The following is an 18,340-nucleotide window of genomic DNA, read 5'->3' as shown; positions in this document are numbered from 1 at the left end:
TATATAGCACCCTGCAACACTAATGCCACCTAAACCACTAAATATAAATAGATATGCACTAAAGCTAAATCTACCTACAAATAGGGAGGTTCTTAGTGCACATTTTGATCAAAAAGTGTTAGCCCACCTGCCACGACAAGGCGACCTCTGTAAGGTGGGAACCTACGCTGCACATACACCCAGAACTGGGACTAAGCCTACATATATACCTGGGGATGGTAGGATCCAGCATTGAACTGATTAAAATCACCCAGGGCAGAGTGGGAGGAGTGCAAGATCAAAAATGGAGGCAGTCACTAACCCCACATATATGGATACCATAAACACAACAAAAATTGAACAGCACATTCCAACTAAATGATACAAAATACGCAGGTGCAAGAACACCTATGACTGCAGATATACAGCAGATATATACAGTCTTGCAACCGCTTTAGTCCCCTGACTTGTCTACATGGAGATTACAAGATGCGGAGATAGATAGATAGATAGATAGATAGATAGATAGATAGATATATACTGTAGAATATATTGTATTTTTTTTTATCTCCCCTTTAATATAAATAACAATGCCAAATTCACATCCCCTGGCGCTTGTTCTACTACTTGCCGCAGCAAACAGACCTCTGTGAACTCGCCCTAAGGACTTATTCACACGAACGTGATTTTCACGCGCGTGGCACGAACCTATGTTAATGAATGGGGCCGTTCAGACTGTCAGTGAATTTCACGCAGCATATGTGCGCTGTGTAAAACTCACGACATGTCCTATACTTGCCCGTGTTTCGCGCAGCACGCATCCATTGAAGTCAATGGGTGCGTGCAAATTGTGCTCGGCACACGGAAGCACTTCCGGGTGACGCGCGTGATTCGCGCAACAGTAGTAAAAAGAATGAATGAAAACAGAAAAGCACCACATGCTTCTGTTTGTAACCATAAAAACAGAGTGTCATATTGATGCCGGTTGCGCGAAAATAGCCAGCCATGCACCATATGCTGATGCCACACGGACCTTTTGCGCGTGCTTCCAAACGGACATGTCCGTGTGAGTAAGGCCTTAGGGTACTCGCACACATAGTTGATTTGTTGGGTTTCGGCAGAGCATTTGCAGCACAATTCACACTTGATACGTGCGGATTTTGACGCAGATTTCATCCCCTTCTGGGTCGAAAAGGGTAACATTTACAGCAAACATTCATAACAGAATAAGTATGCTGGCTGATCTGAAAATCCGCAGCATCCTCTGATTTCTGTTCGGAAAATGTTCAGCAGCACATGGATGAGATTTCTTTTAAAATCTCCTCCATTGCAGTGAAGGACTGTTGCAGGCAGATTTTCTACCCGCAAATCTGGATGGAAAACCTGCAACAAATCTGCTATTTATGCAGGGGGCCTTAAGGAGATCTAATCGTAAAGCTAAACGATAAATCTTGTGTAGAAGAGCATGCTGAAGAGCGAATATTGTCTTTTCCTTCCGTGCTGGTTCCATTCCGTCACATCTATTTCCAGAACATGCCAGACCACTGCTAATTTGATTTCCTACTTCCTGCATGTGGACTATTCTCCGGGACTTAATGATATCAGTTCTTACAACCGAATTGCAGAATCCACCTACACCCATAGCCATATTTCATTGTATGCCAAACTGTTAACCCTTCAGGGAACAGCCGAGATACTACTTTAATTTTACTTTATGCCGAATGAAATATTCTAGAGTGTTCCTCGAAAGCCTAAAGAGTGTTTGCCAGAAAATAAAAGTATGTATTTGTTCTTGAGTTGACCTCTGGAAAATTTGTATTTGGTCATTTCTTCATCTGTTTCTTGGAAAGCTGGGTGACCACAAACCCGACCACTATTGCAGTTTCCACAGGGGTTGTTCCTCGGTGTAACTAATTATGCAGTGATCTAGAAGTAAAGCTGTTGTTCACACTGCAATTCTGGGATTCCGCCACTTATGATAAAGAATAGTGTAGCATGCAACGCTATTCTTCGTCAAAACGATAGAAACCTCGACTAACTCCGTTATAAGTCAGTGGGGTCTGTGAGACACAATATGGATCTGTTTATAAAAAGTAGAACGGATGTAAATAACCTAGCCTTAGAAGTGGATCAGAACTGTAGCATCGTACAATACAAACATCGATGTATATAAATGATGTCTGAGTCCCAATTTTCTGTCTGCTTGGAAGGGGTTCTTTTCGTGTAATGTGGGCGTTTGCTAGGGCCTTGTTCACATTCAAAGGGAAAATCTTGTAACTATGAGCAACTAGTCTCCCTTGGCGACAAGGCCTGCAGCCTTAGCCTGGCACACAAGCCCATTCTGTGCCAGAGAGCTGTACACAGACTGGCATTGTCCCCAACTAGAGGCCAACTCTGTCATCTGACATCCTCTCTGCAGGTGTCCTATGCATGCGTGCACATCTGTGCTTCTAATTTGCTTATAAGTTTCCCCCCTTGCCATTTTCTTTTTCTTTCGTAATTTCTCTGTAAGGAAGCAGGCAGATTGTGCAAATGGATGTACTGTACAGATTATTTTTATTTCTCAAAATTTAGCATGTTTATATTCCATTATTTTTTTTTATCCTTTTACTTTCTGAATACGGCTTCTATCTGAAATGTGTTTTCCCTCCTTTTTTTTTCTTTCCTTCATTCATCCATAGCAATTGAGGCATGATTTCCTCTATTACGGTGCTCCTTCTGTCACCTTTTTTGGACCTCTGTAATGTCTGGTTTACGTTTGTTATAATTTGGGTACTGGTGTAGTTAAATGTTGTGATTTATTTATTTATTTTTCTTTATTTGCAGGGGGATAAAAATTCTGGCTTTGCAGTGTTATACCACAATATGAAACATGGGCAGATTTCCATCAAGGAATTGGCAGAATTTGTGCGAGAGAGGTAAGATTTCCCGGTGCCGTACTTAGATAGATATATATATATATATATATATTAATTTTATTTTTATTTTTTTTGTATTTATTTATTTTTCATTGTCTTACATTTTTTTCATTTTTTTTTTTTTTTGCCATTCTTATGAATTTACAAGGCAATCTGTAGGCTATATAGTTACTGTTTAAAGCACGCTTGTTTTCTTCTCTCTCCAGAATTCAAAGGGCTGTATATCTGGCCCCGGACATTGTATTCTAAAAGCTTTTATATTTTGTATACACATATATGCTTTCTTGCATTTACAGTGTAATTCAATAATACTACCATAGACCACAACTTTAATTGACATTTAGGGGAAAAAAAATGAATGTTTCTATAATTTGCCACTTCTTGCAGCACCAATAATGGTCTTGGCTAGCTTCTTTCTACCGAATATAGATAGAGTAATTCTGCATGACATTTATATTCCTTGTATAGATGCTCCACTCATAGGATTGACCCTACTCATCCTATTATGATTTGTACCATTTCTTTGTTCTTCTAACTCCATTTTCTTGGTCCTTCGTTTTATATATATATATATATATATATATATATATATATATATATATATATATAATCTCTAAAAGGCATGATTCAATGTAAAGACTTGTTGTCTTTTGGATCTACTCTTCGTTCTACTCCACACTCATATGTGAAATTATGTATACTTTTCTTTACCCATCCTGTAACCTAGGATTTTTCATAATCTGTTCCTAGTCTGGAATCACACATGAGATTATTTTTTTTACATTTTTTTTTTAGCCATACACAAGAGTGGATATAAAAGAGACGACCTATATCATACTTTTCCTTTTATACTTATTTTTTTTTTAATCCACTCCTGTTTCCCTAAAAAAAACTGGCACAAAAATTTTCTGGTATGATTCCAGCCTTAAAAGTGTACCTGCTATGATATATAAAAAACATTTTATAGTGTAAGATTTAGCAAAAATCTTTTCTATATAACTTGTTTAGCAACTTCTTAATAGCAGCACAGACCGCTCGCCATGCTATGGGGTTCTCCTAACGCTACAGTAGAGTACAGAGCCTCCTGGAGCAATTTTAATGTAATACATAGGTAACATTCATGTTAAACCAGCAATTGATGGAGATTAGTAAGGGCCTGTTCACATCACCGTTCGGCTTCCGTTTGGCTTTCCGTTTATCTCTTCCGTCAGAGGAACAGACAAACGGAAAGTAGACGTTCCGTTTTTATTACCATTGATTTCAATGGAATTTATTAAAGTGTCCATTGGCATCAGTTTGCTTCCGTTCCGTTAGGGAGCCGTTTTTTGGACGGAAACAATAACGCAGCCTGCAGCACTATTGTTTCCGTCGCTAAAACGGATCCCTAACGGAAATTACATTGACGTTTTATCATTGAAGTCAATGGGCCAACGGAAGCAAACTGAAGGCATTCCGTTATTGCTTTCCGTCAAACACCATTTTGCAGAGCTGAGCATGTTTGCAAGTTGCAACAATTTCTACAGTCTGCAAAAAACACAGACACTCAATTTTGAGCAGAGAAGTGCTCACTCTACCAAAAAAGACGGTATTTTGGGGTTTTGTCATTGTTTTTAAGTTTAAAATTTTACACGCCTGTTCACATCAGCGTTGTCTTTCTGTTCCGGGGTTCCGTCTGAGTCGGATGAACCCCGCAACGGAAAGTCAAACTCAAACCACCGCTTCAATGGTGACGGAAACGTTTCCGTTCGTCAGCATTCCGGCAGGTTTCCGTTTTAACGACTGAATCATTTAGCGCAGTCGACTATGCATTTGGCTGTTTTGGGGTGTATATGGTTATTGAAGCGTTCTGCTCTGTAAGGGTCTCTATGCATTTGGCTGTTTTGGGGTGTATATGGGTATTGTTTTGCTGTATTTAAAAAATTATGACTTTTTAAAAGGACGGTGCCAAAAGTTTTATATTTTCTTTGCTCCGCTCTGCAAACACGTCATTTTGCAGAGCTGAGCATGTGCAGAAAAATTGAAACAAAAACAAGTAGCATCAACGATAACTGATACGAACGGACGCAAACGGAATGTAAAGGATCCGTTTTACTTATCCGTCAAAACAGATCCGTCACAAATGAGGGCTTCCGTTTGTTTCCGGTTTTAACAGGGTTTCCGTTAAAGTTTAACGGATCCGTTAAAAACGGAAGCCGAACGGTGATGTGAACATCCCCTAAATCGGTTAATATATCTGTATCTCTCTCAAAGAAATGTCACAATTATATAGGAAAATTCTGACTAGAATTTCAAAGTTGACAGATGCAAATAACAAAATATGAAAACTAAGGCTGCTCAGTTGTTGCTTTCGATTAGTCTTTGGTGCAGAAGTGTTTAATTATACAATCCGTTATCCATAAATGTGAAAAGAAAATCGCACAACTCGTACTGGAGTGATAATGTGAGATTTAAATTACCGGGATATTAATTGGTGTCATGGTTCGGCTTCAACTGCAAAGGGGAGACATTTCCTCAACCTGTTGCAGGAAAATTTTATGGGCCAGTTTGTGGAAGACCCGACTAGAGGTGAAGCTCTGTTGGATCTGGTCATTTCTAATAATGCAGAGCTTGTTGGGAACGTCAATGTTCGTGAAAACCTCGGTAACAGTGATCATAATATAGTTACATTTTACCTATACTGTAAAAAACAAACACAGGCTGGGAGGGCAAAAACACTTAATTGTAAGAAGGCCAATTTCCCTATGATGAGGCCTGCAATTCAGGGGAAGAACGAATGTCAAATAATGGTATAAATGGGAGATTTTAAAATCCACTTTGGGTAATTATAGTGCAAAATTTATTCCTATAGGTAACCAGTATAAACGCCTTAAATTAAACCCCACATGGCTTACACCTTCTGTGAAAGGGGCAATACATGACAAAAAAAGGGCATTTAAAAAATACAAATCTGAGGGTACATCTGCAGCCTTTGTAAAATATAAAGCGCTTAATAAAATCTGTAAAAAGGTAATAAAATCAGCAAAAATACAAAATGAAAGGCAGGTGGCCAAGGAGAATAAAAGAAATCCCCAAAAATTCTTCAAGCATATAAATGCAAAAAAGCCAATGTCTGAACATGTAGGACCCCTAGATAATGGTAATGGGGAGTTGGTCACAGGGGATCAAGAGAAGGCAGAGTTACTAAATGGGTTCTTTAGCTCTGTATATACAACTGAAGAAAGAGCAGCTGATGTAGCCGCTGCCAGTGCTGTTAATATATCCGTTGCTATACTGAATTGGATGAATGTAGATATGGTCCAAGCTAAATTAAATAAACGTACACAAGGCCCCGGGCCCAGATGGGTTACACCCTAGAGTTCAGTTATTTCTGTCCCCCTCTTCATAATATTTAGAGATTCTCTCCTGACTGGTATGGTGCCAAGGGACTGGCGCAGGGCAAATGTGGTGCCTATTTTCAAAAAGGGCTCTAGGTCTTCGCCGGGTAATTATAGGCCAGTAAGCTTAACATCCATTGTGGGGAAAATGTTTGAGGGGCTATTGAGGGACTATATACAGAATTATGTGACAAATAGTATAAGTGACAGCCAGCATGGTTTTACGAAGGACGGATCTGTCAAACCAAACTGATTTTGTTTTTATGAAGAGGTAAGCAGAAGCCTAGACAGAGGGGCCGCTGTGGATTTAGTGTTTTTGGACTTTGCAAAGGCATTTGACACTGTCCCTCATAGACGTCTAATGGGTAAATTAAGGGCTATAGGTTTAGAAAGTATAGTTTGTAATTGAATTGCGAATTGGCTCAAGGACCGTATCCAGAGAGTTGTGGTCAATGATTCCTACTCTGAATGGTCCCCGGTTATAAGTGGTGTACCCCAGGGTTCAGTGCTGGGACCACTATTATTCAACTTATTTATTAATGAGATGGAGGATGGGATTAATAGCACTATTTCTATTTTTGCAGATGACTCCAAGCTATGTAATATAGTTCAGACTATGGAAGATGTTCGTGAATTGCAAGCGGATTTAAACAAACAGTGTTTGGGCGTCCACTTGGCAGATGAAGATTAATGTAGTTAAATGTAAAGTTATGCACCTGGGTACAAACAACCTGCAGGCATCATATGTCCTAGGGGGTGCTACACTCGGGGAGTCACTTGTTGAGAAGGATCTGGGTGTACTTGTAAATCATAAACTAAATAACAGCATGCAATGTCAATCCGCTACTTCAAAGGCCAGCAAGATATTGTCGTGTATTAAGAAGCATGGACTTGCGGGACAGGGATGTAATATTGCCACTTTACAAAGCATGAGGCCCCATGCACACGACAGCAAAAAACCTCAGTTTTTGCGGACCGCAACTGCGGTCCGCAAAAACGGAGCCATTCACTTTCATTGAACACTGACACCTTTCCGTAGCACTACGCAAGGGTGTCAGTGCCGTGGAAATGTTCAGGGAATTATGGAACATGTCCGTTCTTTCGCATTTTGCGCGCCGTGCTCCCATACTTTGTATGGGAGCACGGCCCAAAAATGCGGCTGTCAGTCAGCGGCCGGCCGTGCCCGCAATCGCGGGCCGTGATTGTGGGCACGGTCGTGTGCATGGGGCCTTCGTGAGGCCTCCTCTAGAATATGCAGTTCAGTTCTGGGCTCCAGTTCATAGAAAGGATGCCCTGGAGTTGGAAAAAATACATAGAGCAATGAAGCTAATAAGGGGCATGGAGAATCCAAGTTATGAGGAAAGATTAAAATAACTAAACTTATTTAGCCTTGAAAAAAGATGACTAAGGGGGGACATGATTAACTTAATTTAATATATTGATTTGTTACTGTTAAAGCATACCTACACTTTTAAGACGACTTTTCAGTATAAGGCCTTGTTCACATCTTCTTTTGAGGTTCCGTTAGGGGCCTCCGTCGCAGATCTGGCAGAGATTACCGGAAACAATAGTGCAGCATGCACTAACTACTAACTGTGTTTCTGACCATTAACCCCTTAATGGCCAGCCTATTTTAGACCTTATTGACCAAGCTATTTTTTAAGTTTTTCCATAGTCTCATTCCAAGAGCTATAACTTTTTTTTATTTATTTTTTATTTTATTTTTGCATCGACCTATCTGTATAAGGTCAAAGTTTTTTTGTGGACAAGTTGTATCTTTTAATAGCCCAATTTTGGGGTACATACAATTTATTTAACATTTTGTTTGGGGGGGGGGGTGTAATGAAAAATAACCAATACATTTCGCCACTCTTTGCGTCCTAGATTTACACCATTTACCGTGTGGTATAAATAACATAATAACTTTATTCAGTGGCTCATTACGATTGTGGTGATTACCAAATTTATATAGATTTTGTATGTTTTACTACTTTTACACAGTAAAAACGGGTTGTTTTTTTTCAAAATTATTTGTTTTTGTGTTGCCAAGTTTTAAGAGCCATAATTGTTTTTTGTTTTTTTTTTACCCCGATGCAGCTGTATGAGAGCTTGTTTTTTGTGGGACGACTACTAGTTTTTTTATTGGTACCATTTTGGAGTAGACTTTTTGATCCCGTTTTATCACATTTTTTTTTCTTTTTTTTTTTTTTTTTTTCTTAAGGCAGGATTCACAGAAAACCGCAATCTTTGCATGGGTTTTTATTTAATTTTTTACGGTGTTCACGGTGCGGGTTAAATGTAATAACTTTATAGTTGGGGTCGTTACGGACGATGTGATACCAAATATGTGTTTGTTTGGGGTTTTTTTTTTTTTTTTTTTAATAAAGCAGTTTGTAAGGGGGGGAAAATGTTTTTTTTGGTTTTTTTTCATTAACCATTATTGGTACCATTTCTGAGTACATGCAACTTTTTGTTCGCTTTTTAGCAAACTTTTTTGAAGGCAGGATGAACAGCAAACCGCACTCCTGGCATTATTAAATTTTTTACCGCATTCACCATGTGGGTTAAATAATGTAAAAGCTCTATAGGTGGGGTCGTTACGGATGTGGCGATACCAAATATGTGTAATGTTTTTAATTTTTTGTTTGTTCTTATTAAAGTATCTTAAAATGGAAAAAGTGGCCTTAGTGGAAATAGGACTTCACTATGCGATCTTCTGATCGCTATTATAATACACTGCAATACTTCTGTACTGCAGAGTAGTCTTGCCTGTCCGTGTAAAACTCATGGCCTAGCAGGCGTCCACTACAAACAGACCTGGGGCCCTTTGTTAGGCCCCCGGCTGCCATAGAAGCCATCGGCACCCTGCGATTCCAATTGCAGGGTTCCGATGGGGTGAAAGAGGGAGCACCCTCTCTCCAAAACCACTTGGATGCGGTGCTCGCTATTGAGTGCCGCATCTAAGGGGTTAAACGGGTGAGATCGATGTTGCAATCGATCCTGCCCGTTAGAGCAGGTGCCCGGCTGTCTTTAGTCCGCCCGACGCCCGCTTTAGCCGGCACAGGACACCCATGCCGGGCTTATGTCACAGCGCTGTGAAAAGGCGGCGCTCTGACATAAGTATCCTTAACGGCTGCCGTGAAAAGCTGTATTGGCGGTTAAGGTGTTAAATTACTTGTATTCTGCATTTTGAGCAGTGTTCCCCTCTGCAGGCTTTGTCCGCTTTTTCTTTTTTTTTTTCTTTTTTTCTTTATTTGTGGATTAGGAAATCATACAGACTTCTAATCTATACAATTTGGATCATATACCTTTCTTACACCAGCGTAGTTGCCTTTGTCTAAAAAACTTGTATAAAATGAAAAAGGTATAGCCCGCAGATTAGTTCATAGAAATGCATCCATAGGATAACTGAAGGGACTAAAGATGGCGGCAGTCATGTGACCCACGGCATTCCGGTAACACTGTTCAGGTATATAGCAGGTTATTGAGGAGCAAAAGTTCTAAAGTATTTCTATCTACAACAACTTCTCATCATGTATGTGAGGTGCAACGCTTAGGCCCTGTTCACACAGTTTTTTGCAGGCAGAAAAAAAACTGAGCTGATTTTTCCAGGGAGAATTTTCGAAGTGGTTTTGCACCACAGGCTTTTTTTGTGACGCGTTTTTTTTTCTACCTCTTCCACCGGCAAAGAGAAAAAAAACTGTGTGGTTTTTGCCATAAAACGTGTCAAACCGCCTGTTCACTGCGTTTTTTTTCCGTCTCCCATTGATTTCAATGGGGTTTTTAAGGCGGAAAACGCCTCAAGAAAGGGCAAGTCGCTTTTTCCTGCGAGCGGGGAAAAAGCGCCTCCACCTCCCAATGAAATCAACGGGAGGCAATTTTGGACATTTTTGCTGCGGCTTCCACTGCAAAAACAGTGTCAGAAAAAGTGTGTGAACAGGGCCTTGGGGTCAGTTGACAGGGTGGATTTTGCTTGGCGGGTCCCTCCGCAAAATCTGCTGTGAAATTCACTTCAATTGGAGGTTCCGACGGAATCCGCCCGAGGATCGGGCAGGAAGCTTCCTTTTCCCCGCTAGCTGAAAAAATTAGCTAGCGGGAAACAAGCGTCCGGCTCCCGTTTCAATGAATGGGAAGCTGAATTTTGCGGCAAATTCCGACGTGTGAAAATACCCTTACGCCTCATGCACACGACCGTGTGCGCTGTCAGAGTCCCGTCAGTGATCCGAGGAAAGATAGGACATGTGCTATCTATCTTCTGATCGGATAATTTTTCACGGACCCGATTCTCTAGCTAAAGTGAATGGGTCCGTGAAGACTATCTGAGGCCGTCAAAAATGGCCGGAGTAGCACAACGGTCGTATGCTTGAGGCATTACATTCTTTTCCCTTCCTGTTTTCTGTGTTTTTTTTTAAAAATTTAATTTAACTTTATTAACAACATCCCGTAGAGGCAGGTTGCCACTTTAAAAATCATCTAGAGACCGTAATTACAGGCACAGTGAAGTAGCTGTTCATCTTTATTCCACCATGCGTACTAATCACTTAGCCCATGGCTGTGTCCTCTGTGGCTCCAACACATTGTGTCATGTAACCATGCTGTTAATTGAATGTTAGGTGGTCACGTGTGTGTGTGTGTGTGTGTGTGTGTGTGTGTGTGTGTGTGTGTGTTAGTTAGAAAACTGGATGATTTCCTATTCTACAAATAAATGAAAATTGGACATCTCGATCACATGTATATAGAAACTGCAGCAGCATGGAATACATTCTTCTGTCGTAATGAGCAGTGTAGCTCAGAATCCAGCACTGGGATGAGATATAAATCTTGTTTTTTTTTTCATAATCTAAATTTTTATTAAGAATTTTAGCAAATACAAAAGCAAACAAGCCAAAGAAAACATCTCAATACACATACATGTTGTTATTTGCATTGTCTATAGTTCTCTTATGTTGAAACATGCTAATGTCTTACCTATTACACACACACACACACACCTTATCTTAAATTCACATCTCAGGCTATAGGCATTGTCCCTCCTTGATAGGGTCTCATCATAAAAGTATATCCAAGGCTTTGTGTAAAGTGTGTGATATCATTCTAAGTCCCACGAAAGGTGGGAGGAAGAAGAGGGAAAGAGAGAGATAGGGAAAGAGATAGACTCCCAGAGCTAAACGTCCTGGGCCACCCAGAAACTCCCCGTGTCCCACCTGCCCAGTGGGAGCAATGAGAGGATTGACTGGGAAGGAAAGAAGGGGTTCCCTTCTCCCAGACGGAAGCCCCTGAATTAGCAGACTGCTCCTGACAGACCCCTCTATGGGGGGGGGGGGGGTTCCGCCTAGCCATTTAGCAAAGTGTGGACCAGATTTGAAGGATGACCATGCACTCCACAGAGAGAGAACCGCACCAAAGCGATCACTGTCCTCTGCAACCAGCGATTCCATTCGACATAAAGAATCCATCTCCGCTACCCATTTGACAACCGAAGGCGGCACAGTGGACTTCCAATGTCTAGGAATAACTGTTCGTGCCGCAGTCAGGAAATGACGTAGTAGCCCCTTCCTAATACTCGGCAAAGGGCCCGGAATTAGGGATAGCAAAGCCATCTGAGGAGTGGGCACCATCTGCGTACCTTCCACTTCTGCATAGATTTCAAAAATCGCTTTCCAGAAGGTCTGCAATACTTGACATGACCACCAGATGTGCAACATTGTTCCGGTCTCAGTCCCGCACCGCCAACACAAATCTGATACCTCAGGGTACATTCTGCTCAGAATCTGTGGGCAACGGTACCATCTAGTCAGTATTTTAAAGTTTTTTTCCTGTGCATGACATGCCACCGGCATTTTGTGAGACAGAAAAAATATTCGATCCCAATCAGCCAGTGACAGGGTTACTTCCAGTTCTCGCTCCCATGCGCTGACGTATGCAGGAGGCTGATCATCACAGGCCTCTAGAAGTAAGGTATACAGGTTAGATATCACCCGGGCCGGAGGCTCGGTTTGAAGCAACAACGACTCAAATGCAGTGCTAGTGACGATATGCATCCCGCCGGTAGGGCCGAACGTAAGAAGGTGGACAATTGGGCATGTTCCATCCAAGAAAGCGTCCTCCCCGGGCAAGTCCCGCGCAACTCGGACAAAGGAGGGAGCCTCCCCCCATCCGACATTACCTGTCATAATCTCGTGTTTTCAGAAGAGGACCAAATCATAAACTGTTTCGTATTGACAGCTGGTAAGAATTCTGGGTTATCAAACAGCGGGCTAAGGAGCCCGGGTCTATGTGAAAGGCCCTTTCTAACCATCAGTCTGTCCCATAAAGTGAGGCAGTGCTGGGTTAGCAATGGCAGGGTCGCAAGCGCCGGCCTATAATCAGGAAGAATCCATGGCAACGATCTAAGTGAGAGCATGACTATGGACTGCTCAATCTCTACCCACTGTTTCTTGGATCCATTATGAAACCAGTCCACCACCCTTGCGAGTACTGCGGCCTGATGATAAGTGATCAAGTCCGGGAGTCCAGCTCCCCCCTTCAGTTTTGGACGGGACAATGACTTCAGATTAAGGCGTGGCCTCAAAGTGCCCCACACAAAGTTCCGAAAGGCTTTCTCCAGTGCCTTAAAAAATGTTCCGGGGATTAATACTGGGAGAGCCTGAAATAGATATAAAAACAGAGGGAGGATGTCCATTTTGATAGCGTTTATGCGGCCAATCCATGAGAGCTGCGCTCGATCATATGAATGGAGATTTTTAAGAGTGGTTTGCAGTAACGGCTGATAATTGAGAGTGTAAAGATCTACTAGGTCCCTAGGAATCTGGACTCTCAAATATTTGATTGACCTCGCCTGCCATTTAAAATTAAAGGATGACTTTAAGAGCTCCAGTGTCTCAGAAGATAAGGAAATGTTGAGTGCTTCAGTTTTCGTATAGCTTACTTTAAAGTTGCTGACCTGGCCAAATACTTCGAATTCTCTAATGAGTACTGGTAAGGAGATCACAGGGTTTGTCACGAAGAGCAGGAGATCATCGGCATATAGAGCCAATTTATGACAATCTCCACCTATTCCTATCCCTGTTATATCTGGGGAATTACGGATAGCCACAGCTAAGTGCTCCATCGTGATGACATAAAGTAATGGTGACAGGGGGCATCCCTGTCTAGTGCCGTTGGCAATCGAGAATGTTGTGGAAAGTACCCCGTTTGCCCTAACTCGTGCAGTAGGTGTCTGGTATAGGGACAGTATCTTATCTAGCATAATGGGGCCAAGTCCAACCTGGGTTAACGCCGATTTCAGGAACGCCCAATGTACCCGATCGAAGGCTTTTTCCGCGTCAACCGATATTAAACATGTGGGTAGAGACTTTTTCAGGACATAGGATATTAAGAGAGTGGTTTTATTGGTATTATCCCTCGTCTCTCTGTCGAACAAATCCCGCCTGATCTCCGTGGATACAACGTGGTAGGAGTGGGGCTAGTCTATTTGCAATGGCCTTAGAATAATGTTTTACATCCACATTTATCAGGGAGATTGGACGGTAATTAGAACAAGCCGAGGGATCTTTCCCTGGTTTGGGGATCACATTAATGGTGGCCGCTAACGTTTGCGGAGTGAATGGCATGGAGGTTGTAACCTGCATTATATACACCGTAGTCATATAGGGAAGAAGTTTAGTAACAAAGGTCTTGTAAAAGGACGCCGGGAATCCATCTGGACCCGGACTTTTACCCGACGGAGCTGACTTTATGATTGCCTGTATTTCCGATCCTCTAAAGTCGGCAACGCCGTCTGTGCAACATAGGAATCAATCCTCCGTTGGAGGGCACTTGGAGACATGTCTGCCAAAGGCCCCTTGAGGTTGTATAGGGCCTGATAGTAGTCCTTAAATGTATTAACAATGTCTTCTGGCTTATGTTTGACCTCACCCTGTGTCGTTTTTATCGCCGGTATAAAGGATTGAGGAGCCCGTGGGTGTAATAATCTAGCTAATGCCCTCCCGCATTTATTAGAATGTTCGTAAGCGAAACGCCTCATCCGGTCTCGAAACGACGCATGCGCCTGGTCTAATAAATTTCTCAGCGAATTTCGAGCTTCTAGTAGCTCTGCTAAAGTCTGGGGGTGTTGGGACTGTTTGTGAGTGGTCTCTAGAGTCCGTATCTGGGACAAGAGCTTTTCAATTTTGAAAGCCCGTTCCCTTTTTAGTCTCGAGCCTTGCTGTGTAAATATACCTCTTAATACACTTTTCAACGTCTCCCACTGAACCTGCAGAGGAGTGGAGTCCACTTCATGATGATCCAGAAACTCCGAGATGGATCTGTTAATCGCCGTTTGGCATACCGCGTCCCTTAAAAGATGGGGGTTCAACCGCCAATGCCATTCCCGCTGTTTAGTGTCTGGGAGGGTAAGAGACAAATAAACCGGCGCATGATCTGCCCAAATCATAGTTCCAATCTGAGACTTCGGGGACCAGGAAAGTAGATTATGACTAATAAGAAACAAATCTATTCTGCTGTACATGTCATGTACCGGAGAATAAAAGGTGTAGTCCCGTGTTTGGGGGTTGAGAATCTGCCAAATGTCTACCATTTGCATGGCGAACAGCTTAGACTTAAGGGAAGCCAATTGAGAAGCGGAAACGGAGGATCTGCCCGAGGAGGAGTCTGCAACCCTGTCCATTGTGAAGTTAAAGTCTCCTGCAGTTACCAAGAGACCCTCTGCAAATTTGGAGAGTTCCGTTAAATAACTCCTGCATACGCGCACCTGGTCATGATTAGGGAGATACAAGTTCGCCACAGTGAACAGTCGCTCACATATTCGAAGTTTCAGAAATACAAAGCGCCCCTGGGTATCATATTGGGTAGCAACAACCGAGACCGGAAGAGATTTATGTATAGCGATACTCACTCCTCTGGATTTCGCATCAGGGTTGGTACTATGGAACCACTGCGTATAGTATCGATGTTTCAGAGTGGGCACATGGTCGGTCCTGAAATGAGTCTCCTGCAAAAGTAAAATCTGAACACGTTGTTTGTGCATATGATGCAGAATTTGAGCACGTTTTTGCGGGGTATTAAATCCCCGAACATTTAATGAGCAACATTTTAAGGGCTCCATCTGGGAAAGAGGAGGAAGGCAAGCGGGAACAGGAGAAGAAAGAGTCAGTGAACTAATGGAATCACTACAGACAGTGATCCAGCCCCAAAGCTACTCTGTCTAGGGGAAAGAAGTTAAAGTGTTCAACCGAACACGCCCTAAGTGTGGGTTTGACTGGACTATGGAAGAAGGAAGCTCCCAACCAACTCTCAAATGCCCGAAGCCTTGTATAGACACACATGTAAATTATCACATCAAACAACAATAATCAAACAACCCATAACTGGCTAATGTATGCCTATCACCATCTATCTCCATTAAGGGGAACTGCCCCTTATCAAAGATAACCTGTATCATGTCTAAACGGCTCCCATCACCATACAGGTAAGTATATCAGCTGCTATTCTGACTATACTGCCATTTATTCCCGACTAGGTACCCATCCTAGGGGAGGGGGAGGGGGGGGGGTTACTCCCGAAACCATCGCGGCGGAACTGTATATAGGCTATAAGCTCTATCATCTCCCTCCCACCATATCCCAAAGGTCTGCAGACATGATGCGAGGTGGTCCATATAAACCCACCTGGCCAATTGCCAGGGAGGAGGTATGTACCCATGATCCCGACCTTGGGGCTCGTTCTGATCTGTAATGAATACATCCCCAATGCAGTCCCCTTCCCCCACATCCCCAATGCAGCATGTTAGGACATAAAAAAAAGTAACCTCCACCACTCCTTATCAGCGGAGCAGAATGTTCCAACATCTTATTCCAGCAATCTTGACCTGGTCGTAGCCGATGTCGAGGTAGCCGCAATCTGTGCTTCACATAGACAATTTTGCGGGGCAGGCCAGTCCTGTAATATTCCTGGCAGGGAGGTAATTTCTTGGGACCCGCGGAACAGAGTCCAACATATGCGACCGTGGCTGTCTTAACCGCTGTATAACTCAGTAAGGCACCATGGAGGCCGCCGGCGGCGCATCAAAGGAGCAATCTCAAGATTCCTGAGAGGCATGAGCGGGAACTCCCGGGCCCTGCACTCTTCTGCGTCTCGCAGGGGTCGAGGAGTGATCCATCCGGTGATTACGTCTTGGTGTTCGTTGCGGCATAGGAGGAAAATATGGCCAATCTGAGATGGAAATCTGTGGGAGATCCAATGCAGCGAGGAAATCGGGGATATCTTCCGGACAATAGACTGAATACAAGGAGGATCCACGGCGTACTTGTAGTTGGAAGGGGTATCCCCATGAATACTGGATATCTTTTTTTCCCTAAGTGCGACAAGTAGGGGTCGTAGGGCTCTCCTTTTTGCCAAAGTGGAACGAGAAAGATCCGCCAGTAATTGCACCGGAGCCCCGTCGAATTCCAGTGTACCCCTGTTACGGGCTTGCCTCATTATAGATTCCTTAAGTTGAAAAAAGTGGATTCTACACACCACGTCACGCGGTCTGGCCAAATCTGTGCTTTTTGGGCCCAGGGTGCGGTGAGCTCTATCAATTTCCACCGGAGAATCCGCAGGTCTTTCCAGCAACATGTTAAATATCCCCTGTAACGTGTGAACGAGGTCCTGGGGCCCCGTAGCTTCTGGAATACCCCTGACTCTAATATTATTTCTCCTATTTCTGTTCTCTGCATCATCCGTCATATCAAACAGCATTTGTATATGTGCAGAGTGTTGATCCAATAAAATTTGCTGGGAGGCCTGATGCTGCTGCAGCTCCTGTGTTTGCACTTCAATGGCTTCCACAGATTCCTTAATATGAGTAATGTCCTCTTTCAAGGAACGGATCTCATTTTTGCAAACCGCTTCAAGGCGGGAAATATAGCCCTCCATATCCTGTTTAGTGGGTATGGCCTCCATTTGTGCCGTTAGTGCCTGCAGCTCAGGGCCCATAATACAAGTTGGTGCCGGGTTAGAGGCTGACTCACCCCTCTGAGGTTCCGACGAGCTATCCTGCAGCTGGTCTGGAGGAGATGCCTTTCCCAGAGGCGGCGTCCCTGAGGTGCCGGTGCAATCCGCCATATTGGAGAGACGGGCCGGAGATGCAGGCAGGCCCGGGTCCAAAAAATAATGAGGTATACCGCTCCTCGTCCTTGTCTGATCGCTTCTTGCGGGTGTCGGGGGTTTGGTGCGTGATCCCCTTCGTATTAGTGCGATGTGTGTCGCAAATAGACGCTGTTAATCGGGCTTGGGAGCAGTCAGGGAGCAGGAGCTCTTACACCACGCGTCTCACCAGCTCCATGTCCAAGCCACGCCCCCCGAGATATAAATCTTACTATTTGTAGGTGCAGCGTCTGTCTTAGTTTTTCTCTCCCACTCTGCTCCTGCTCTCCTCCTCCCCCTTCCCTCTCCATAGACTTCTATGGCAGCTGTAATTTGATCTCAGTGAGCTGAGAGCCCATTTTGTCTAAGACTAGACGGAAAACATAGTAAATGCAGAATGAGTTGAACAGTTTAGAAAAGGGGGTGGGGAGCCTGCTAAGTAGAGAGGCATTTTTCCCAAATAAGATATATTGCAAAGTTTCTTATTTGCTTATACTATTGCATTTTATGCAAAGTTTGTTCGAAGTCAAGTGCCTATTTTAAGACTGTTATCATCTGCATCACGTTCCTTGTCGCAATACAGCAGAAATTGTGGTAAGCATAATATAGCCTTCGCTTCAATTAAAGCAAATTAGAACCGTTAGCTAGTGTCTTCTTTTAGGCCTCATGCACACAAACGTGTTTTTGCGTGGCGCAATTCATCTGCAAAAGTGCGGATGAATTGCGGATCCATTAATTTCTTTGGGCTCATACACACAGCCGTGGTTTACACGGACCATGTGGGGGCCGCAATTGTAGTTTTTGTTTTGTTGTTTTTATAAATGTAACTTTTTTATTTAGAGATATATATGTATGTATGTATTTCTAATCTAACAGATTTACAAAAAATACAGAAGCATACATCGTGCGAAACAGGCTCACATGACCATAATCGCACAATAA

General features: G+C 43.0%; 1 protein-coding gene across 6 annotated transcripts in view; it reads left to right on the top strand.

Moving 5' to 3' along the window:
- LOC142648115 (F-BAR domain only protein 1-like) overlaps positions 1-18,340 on the top strand; it is a 226,121-nt gene that overhangs the window by 28,760 nt on the left and 179,021 nt on the right. For all 6 annotated transcript variants that reach the window (XM_075825420.1, XM_075825423.1, XM_075825421.1 and 3 more), the window contains one exon: positions 2,806-2,897. In XM_075825420.1, coding sequence (XP_075681535.1) covers positions 2,806-2,897 — 92 coding nt within the window. The remainder of the gene's footprint in view (positions 1-2,805; positions 2,898-18,340) is intronic.

Source organism: Rhinoderma darwinii, chromosome 1 (assembly GCF_050947455.1).
Source record: "Rhinoderma darwinii isolate aRhiDar2 chromosome 1, aRhiDar2.hap1, whole genome shotgun sequence".
NCBI classification, from domain to species: Eukaryota; Metazoa; Chordata; class Amphibia; order Anura; family Rhinodermatidae; genus Rhinoderma; species Rhinoderma darwinii.
This window is presented reverse-complemented; position numbering and strand designations above follow the sequence as displayed.